The 8,834-nt window shown below is 36.3% G+C and overlaps 1 protein-coding gene across 1 annotated transcript; it reads left to right on the forward strand.

Moving 5' to 3' along the window:
• Window positions 1-2,036: 2,036 nt before the first annotated feature.
• Window positions 2,037-6,403, forward strand: LOC131163057 (L-ascorbate oxidase homolog). The gene is made up of 9 exons (XM_058119763.1): window positions 2,037-2,288; window positions 2,377-2,552; window positions 2,714-2,823; window positions 3,341-3,611; window positions 3,875-3,971; window positions 4,113-4,458; window positions 4,985-5,350; window positions 5,440-5,518; window positions 5,951-6,403. The coding sequence occupies exons 2-9, from the start codon at window positions 2,406-2,408 to the stop codon at window positions 6,152-6,154; spliced, it is 1,620 nt and encodes a 539-aa protein (XP_057975746.1). The 5' UTR covers window positions 2,037-2,288; window positions 2,377-2,405; the 3' UTR covers window positions 6,155-6,403.
• Window positions 6,404-8,834: the final 2,431 nt, after the last annotated feature.

Raw genomic sequence — 8,834 nt, forward strand, 5'->3', positions numbered from 1 at the left:
TAATGTAAAAACACAATTTAAAAATATTTTTTAATCTTGAAAAGTAAAAGAACAAAAGAAAATCTCAAGGATTTTGTTTGGGATCTGACACTCATAATTTGAATTTAAATTTATGTAGATTTATTTGGATAAAATGATATTAAAAATTGCAGTAATTTTTTCCCAAATATAAATTAATTCAAAGCTTAAAATATATACTTTGAAAAAGATAATTGTGTCTACAATAACAAATGTACTATTGAGACTTAAAATCTTTTTATTTTTATCCATTTAGGGTAAGATGCAGAGACATCCACAGATGCTCTAATTTTTTTAAATATGACAATGCATTACTAAAGAACTACTAAAATAATTATGAGATTTTGGTCTGTTAACAACACAATGTTTCTTTTGTCAAGCATTAATCAAACATTTATTAACAAAATATATATCCCATTCTCATAATGAATTAAGTTTCAAGTGCAATAATGCATAGTTACTAAAACATTACAAAATGTATTATAATATTATCGCAGGCCTTAGAAACACTTAGACCTTGTTCTTTTATGGAAGACAATTTTATTTTGTTTTTACATTTTTTAATTTTTCAAGTAAAATAAAAATACCATCTTGTTTTCTATATTTTCCAATTTGTATATGTAAGTTAAAAAATATTGTTTAATAAAAAAATATTTTCTACAACTAACCATGCTCGTATATTTTTCTATTAACAACCTATCACTAAAACAAATGTAGGATCTAGCAAATAGGATAACATGCACTACATGTCAATGGTGCCTTATGCTCTTGGCCATTCTCACAAATATAGAGAGGACCAAATGCTTTCACATCCGGTCATACTTATAATCACATATAGTCTATATATAAACAACTTCTAGCCATTTCAATAATATAGGCAAGAGCCCTACGGGCATGGCGCGGTGGAAAGACATTAGCACGTAAGAAGTATCAGAGGTTCAATTTTAGGTAGATACACTCACGGAACCAGCGGTTCCTGTGGATGGTGAGAATTTATTCTGTGAGCCAGTGGGTATCGTGGATGGTGAGAGTTCGCTCTGTGAGCCAACAGGTATCATGGATGGCGAGAGTTTTCTATGAGCCAGCGAAGATCGTGAATGGTAATGAATATGTGTCCCGAGGGTCGGGTTGACCGAACGTCCAACTGATGCATGGAAGCCGCGTCTGCATTCCGGACTTTACTCTGATCAACGAGACCTAGGGGGAAGACGCTGATCCATAGGTTTGGTATCACATCAGGGAGTCCGAAGGGTTTGTCGGTGGTTGGAGTTCCTATATAATAAAAAATAATAATAATAATGTAGGCAAGAGAAATTGACAATATTTGTAATTAAGAAAATGATTGTAACGACGAGATATGTATATTTGAATCTTAATATTTTTGTTAAAATTCTATCTAGTGATGTCAATGAAAATTTGTTAATGGACTTACATGTTTGGTAATGAAACATGAGCATATTATATAGTTTCTATTGTTAAAAAAGAGAAAAAAAACTTAAGAAGTAATAGTTTTTTTTTTTAAATATAAATTATTTTATAAGTAATATATATTTTAAATATTTTAGTGAATTCACATTGTGTTTCATTTTATTAATGATAGATACTATTTTTTAATTATTCACTAATTTTAAAGTTTTGACTAAAACAAAGTTATTCCATCGAAAAAAAATTATAATTTTTGGACTCTTTTGTGATAGTAAAAAAAACTCTACTACAGTGAAATGTCATGAAGTCATATTGCAAAACTTAAAGGGTGTCTTTGAAGTTTTACACATCTATTTAAAGAGAGGAAAAAAAAGAAAACAATACAACCAGCTTAGGAGAATCAAATATCAATAGCAGAGTTTTGTTTTGTGTTTTTCATTTTTTTTATTGAACTGAGAATTAACAGCAGAGTTAATGGCGTAATTAGGGGTAGGGGTGGGTTGCTTCTTCCCCCCACCCAGTTTCACTTTTTTCTTCTTTTTTTAACAAAAGATTAATGATGGGACATTATGAGCCATAACCTATGGTTGAATGGAAGAAGCAATTTCACTCATAATGACGCGAAACCGCGTGATTTGCGCCGTGTATGAGCAAAAGCCACCCTAGCCGGTGGCCGCTGCCCCGAGCCCACCTCTGAACTGGCGAAGCATTCTTATTTAAGGCCTCCATGACACATAGCTAGCTAGGTTCTGCTTCCCCTTCCACTGCCATTTGTGAGGGAGCCCAGTTCTCTGCATGCCCTTTTTCTTCTTTCCTATTCTGCAAAAAGGCTTTTTCGGATCTGGGTATGTCTCCATTTTCTTCTAACCGAAATCTTTTCTGTGAAAATGAGAAATGTGAATGCTGGGGTGTCTTACTAGTTGCATTTTTCAGGCATATAGAGGCATTTCTCCGCGCAGACCATGCTGTCAAGAACGGGGTTATGGTCTCTGTTTTTTGGCATTTTGGCATTCTTGGGTGTTTCTCTGGTGACGGCAGATGACCCTTACAGATACTACACATGGACCGTGACCTATGGCATGAAGGCTCCTCTGGGTCTCAACCAACAGGTTGGTTGGTTGGATGGTTCCATTTGTCTCCTACATTCTCTCTCTCTCTCTCTCTCTCTCTCTCTCTCTCTCTCTCCTTTTTTTTTTTTTTTTAATTTTAATTTTAATGTGTATGAAGAGGCTTCTTCGGATTCCTGAAAATTTAATGTTTGGTTTTGAAGATCATCCTTATCAATGGCCAGTTTCCTGGTCCTCAACTTGATGTGGTTACTAATGACAACATCATCATCAATGTTATCAATAAGTTGGACCAACCTTTCCTCTTGACATGGTGAGCTTCTTGGTTTCCCACTTTAATTCCTTGATGTTCTTTCGATATATCAAATTTCAATTTTAATCCCTTGAAATTTCCTCCTATTTCTGTTTTGTAATGCGATTAAATTGTGAATTCAGTTGATTGATTTATTCGTGACCACTGCAAACATGGGTTTGGAGACTTGGATTTGAACAAAATGCAATGCAAAATTGAATTGAATTTTGTTAAAGTTCCTCACAATGTCAAATATAATGATTAAACTTTGATAAGCTCCAAAAATTAGTGTGAATGGATTTGGAGTCTTGACTTGGGTTTGTATGGGTTTTGGGTAGTGTCCAAATCCATGTATCCAAGGCCTCAAGCTAATGCTCCAAAACTGCTAGTGAAAATGGACGAAAGATTTGTGAGCTTTTTCATCCTCGCAGATCTGCATAACACTCTGTCTCTCTTATTCTAATTTGAGCTTGTTTGATTGTTTCAATCAGAATAAAAACAGAGTCTAATATATATGAGATTGATTTGTTGCGTGTAGGAATGGCATTAAGCAAAGGAAGAACTCATGGCAAGATGGGGTGTTGGGAACCAACTGCCCCATTCCCCCAAATTCAAACTTCACTTACAAGTTCCAAACTAAAGATCAGATTGGGAGCTACACTTATTTCCCATCAACTCAATTGCACAAATTTGCTGGAGGGTTTGGAGCACTCAATATATATGCAAGACATCAAATCCCAGTCCCATATCCAACCCCCACCGCAGATTTTACTCTACTTATTGGTGATTGGTATAGGACCAACCATAAGGTGAGGATGGCTTGGACTCTCCTCAAGATGGCCTTGTTGATGCACATTGCCTAGTACTGAATAATCAGTTCGATAGTTGAACTTGTCCTGCTATATGTCGTTTCACTCACATAGTTTGCCATTGTTTTCTTCCACTATTTTTTTGAAAGTACCATTTTTAATTTGGTGACAAAAACTGCTTTCTACCTGGATGTTTCTATTGTTGTTTCCCTGGTTCAATTTCATCTTTATGCTGATATTTAATAATGTATCCCAATTTGCAGATATTGCATCGATTGTTGGACTCAGGAAAATCTCTTTTTTTCCCTGATGGTGTCCTTATAAATGGCAAGAATAAGAATTCCTTCAGTGGCGATCCAGGTTATCCTTTGCGTTTATATTATTCAGTTTTAGATTCCCTGCTAGATGATCTCCTGGAGTTTTCAGTGTACTTATATTCATGCTCCAGCCAGACTTGCTTTTACTTACCAACAATGTTTGCTTAACTGGTTCTATTTTCAGGTAAAACCTACATGTTCAGGATCTCAAATGTGGGCTTTTCAACCTCATTTAACTTCCGGATTCAGGGTCATAAGATGAAGCTGGTTGAGGTTGAAGGATCTCATGTATTGCAGAACATTTATGACTCTCTTGATGTGCACGTAGGCCAATCTGTGGCTGTCTTAGTTACCTTGGATCAGCCTCCAAAAGACTACTACATTGTTGCATCCACATGCTTTACAAAGCGTGTTCTCAACGCAACTGCAGTATTGCACTACACAAATTCTCACACCCCAGTTTCTGGATCCATTCCGGCTGCTCCTGCTTATCATCTGCATTGGTCTGTTAGACAAGCCAGAACCTTCAGGTATATTTTTCTTTAGAACATTCACAAGAGTTGATCCTGTGCACGCACAGTTCCCATTTTACATTCTTCTGCATTTTTCAAGATATATGTGTGCTAGCGTATCTCAGCTGTTTGGATTATGGTTTGTTCTATATAGGACAGTGTTTTAGAGATTTGGGACTCTGATGTTTCTTTTGAAAATCCCCATATCCAAATATTTATGTGATGGGACCATGGCATTTTGGATTAGGGGGGTAAGGGTTATTTAGATTTGAAATGAAAATTAAGAGATCTACATCATTTCAGATATTAGATATTGGGGATACAAATGAAGAGTTGATATTAAAATGCAGTTTCTGTGAAGTTTGATAATCTTAACATTGATAGCAATAGCACAGTAGTCATGGACAACCCACTTCGAACATTGATGGAGATTTTTTAGTTATGTTTTTCGTTCAAGCTAGCAGAGCATCAAGGCTTACTGGACATTGATTTTAGTGTATATTATTATGTCCTGATTTCAATATCCCTTGTGATTTTCTTGAAGGTGGAACCTCACAGCAAATGCAGCAAGGCCCAACCCTCAGGGATCATTCCATTACGGAAGGATAAAAATAACTAGGACAATTGTGTTGGCTAACTCGGCACCTCTGATAAATGGGAAGCAACGTTTTGCCATCAATGGGGCCTCCTACATTAGTCCTGACACCCCTCTAAAGCTTGCTGATTATTTCAGTATCCCTGGAGTATTCAACCCTAATTCCATGCAGGACATGCCCACCAATAATCCTGCGCACCTAGCCACTTCTGTACTGCGTACCTCTCTCCATGACTTCATTGAAATTGTTTTCCAAAATAATGAAAACTCCATGCAATCCATGCATCTTGATGGTTATGATTTTTGGGTTGTTGGGTAAGTCACTTTAGTTATCTTCTCTATGTTTGCCTATTGTTAGTTGATTAGTTCCTATTTCCTAATATGTCTGATTGTAATGAGGGCAGCTATGATAAAGGACAATGGACACCAGCAAACAGAGGGAAATATAATGTGATTGATGCTCTCACAAGACATACCGCCCAGGTAACCATAACCAACATTTAGCCTGATGCTAACTTAAGACAAGTTCATAACTGCATTTACTTTGGCTACCATTTGCATTTTCTGTTCTGCCATTTGCGAAATGTTGGGATCCCACTCTTATTGCACAACTTTTGAAAATTTCTATTATAACAGTTATTACAAAGAAATCAAATTTCATAAATATAAGCAGTATTTTTAATGTTCGAAATTGTTATAATGGTCCTATGATGTTTGGCATTGTTAATATCATTCAAATGGGATAAATTCTTATTTATTTTGTAAAATTTGTGTTGATTTGGATAGGTTTTTCTGTTAGGAGCTTGCTAGTTCTTGTTCACCAACCTCATACACAAGACACATGCATTTTTACACTTAGACAAAGAGAGAGGAAAAAAAAATGGAAATCTTCCTAATTTGTGAATCTGTTTACAGGTTTATCCACAATCCTGGACTGCTATATTGGTGTCCTTGGACAATGAAGGTATGTGGAATGTGAGGTCTGCAATGTGGGAAAGGCAGTATCTGGGTCAGCAGTTATATATGCGAGTCTACAGCCCAGAGCGCAGCCTTGCTAATGAATACGACCCTCCTTCGAACATGCTTCTCTGTGGAAGAGCTGTGGGACGACACCCTTAATGATCTGTGTTTAATTATTTATTAAGTATTGTTCTTCTTCAGTCATATGAGAGCTTCTGCAAGAGACATTAAGATAGAACAAGGGAAGGCAAAAAATTACAAAAAAGTTTTTGGTTTTTTTGTTTTTGTACATCTGAAACCTTTGGATCTATTGGTTGACAATCTGAATGATTTATCTGATTGCTTAATTTAGTTATTTGTGAAGATCCTTCTCGAAGGTATTGAAAAGTTTATATCATGCATTGTTCAGCTGAGTTCTAATTTATGTTATGCAGTGTTTTGGATTTTGAATTAAGCATTTGGTTTTGTTTCAAATTCCTTGTTTGGGTGGATAAAAAATCCTTAATTCAGATTTGCTTAAAATTCATAGGAAAGTTGGGGCCTAAAGTAAATGCATTTTTTGGTGCGAAGGAAAAAGATAAAACAGAAACTAACCAAAAAAATTATACCAAAATTATTGTCGAGAAGTAATGACTCCAGATTACTTGGAAGTGACTTAAATTCAATTACAAGAACCAACTTTGCTAGTTGTAACTATGTACTGAGTGTTTGAGTTATGGGGAAAGACTCCTCAAATCAAGCTTAAAATCACAACTCCTGATTTATAGGCTGAAAATATGTTTGTAAAAAAAATAAAAAATTCTGTAATAGCTGGAACAATCACGTATAAATGTGCTGTAACTGTTAGGCTTAATTTTAGCTCTTTCCTATAATAGAGTTTGTGTATTTGTATATATTTTGATACAATCAATTGAAAAAGATTTTTCATTGACAACAATAAAAATTTTTGTGTTCATATCTTTCAAAATTTCATCATGGTATTAGAGCAAGTTCCACACCGTAAAGTCTCTCGCAGATGCAATCTCCCTCATCAATTATTCAATCTCTGACGATGATCTAACACTTTACATCCTCAATGGTCTGGGCCCTAATTAGTTCAAGAGTACCTCCACATCGTCAAGTCTCTTGCAGATGCAATCTTTCTGATCGATCATTCAATCTCTGATGATGATCTAACACTTTACATCCTCAATGGGTTGGGTGTTGATTTTCACGAGATCACAACTCCTATTCATGCAGGGGAACGCCCACTCACCTTCAAGGAGTTACATGACCTTCTTGTAGGTCACGATGTGTACCTTCGTCGCCTTGAAGCCACCTCCCAGCAGCTGGTTGCCTCCACCAACTACTCTAATCGGCGATTTAGTCCTGGTTCTTCCTATGGAGGCCACTCTTCTACGGGCTTCTCAAAGTTGAATGGTTCTGATAGCAACAATGGAGCCCCACAGCACAACAACTCCTTGGCCCAATACCGAAAAAATAGCGGCCCACGGGACAATAGGAAGACTAAGCCCAATGGCTAGCGACATTACACACCCAAATGCCAACTCTGTGAACAATTAGGCCATACTGCTAAATATTGCCCTCGTGTCCAATTTACTATAGCAACGGTCAACTGTGCCTTAACTGTACCAGCCCAAGACACAAACTAGCTTATAGACTCAGCAACCTCCCACAATATCACAAGTGATTTGGCTAATTTATCTGTCCATTCTGAATATGATGGCACTGACGAGGTTGTCATCAGTTATGGTTCATGTTTGCATGTCTCTCACATTGGTTCATTGATTCTTCACTCACTCACACACACTTTTAATTTAAATGTTACCCTTTGTGTTCCCAATATTTGAAAAAATCTTATCTCTATCCATCATTTCACAACTCACAATCATGTTTTTGTTGAGTTTCATCCTTCTTTTTTTCTTGTTAAGGATCAGACCACGGGGCAGTTCTACTCAAAGGTGCGTTTGAAAATGGTGTTTACCCTCTTCCGGAGTCAATGGTGAAATCTTGAAAATGGTGTTTACACTCTTTCGGAGTCAATGGTGAAATCTTATCCAAATATGGTTGCCAACGTGCATGAAAGGACCTCTGTTGATGGGTGGCACAAACGCCTTGGACATCCATCTCGAAAAATTGTCCAATAACTTGTCAACTCTTTTTCTCTTCCAATAAGAAAAGAAGAAAAAGTTTCTCACCTTTGTACTTCTTGTTCCGTTAATAAAGCTCATAAACTCCTATTTCGACAAAATAGTCTTCGAAGTCATGCCCCTCTTGACTTAATTTATACCGATATTTGGGGACACTCCAATTCTATTGGCATTGATGGATCACGTTATTATCTCATTTTGGTTTATCATTTCACAAAATATATTTGGTTTTATCCTATGGAAACAAAATCTAGTGTTAGCATAATATTCCCCCAATTTAAACATCTAGTTGAAACCAGATTTCAATCCAAAATCAAAACCATTTATTCGGATAACGGTGCTGAATTTAAGGCTTTAAAAAAATATTTCTCAATTCATGGAGTAAGCCACTTCACAACCGCTCCTTATACACTGCAAAAAAATGGTGTTTCTGAGCATCGTCACTATCACTTAGTGGAAATAGGCCTCACTCTATTACATAACGCTTCCCTACCCTTGACATATTGGCCCCATGCTTTTTCCACTATGACATATCTTATTAATCATCAACCAACCCCTCTCCTTCAAAACATATCTCTATTTGAAGCATTATTTAAACAACCGCTATATTATTTGAAGCTAAAAAATTTTGGTTGTTTATGCTTTCCACTCACTCAGTCGTATAACACAAACAAAATGCAACCCAAAGC

This window comes from Malania oleifera, chromosome 1 (assembly GCF_029873635.1).
Source record: "Malania oleifera isolate guangnan ecotype guangnan chromosome 1, ASM2987363v1, whole genome shotgun sequence".
Classification (NCBI taxonomy): Eukaryota; Viridiplantae; Streptophyta; class Magnoliopsida; order Santalales; family Ximeniaceae; genus Malania; species Malania oleifera.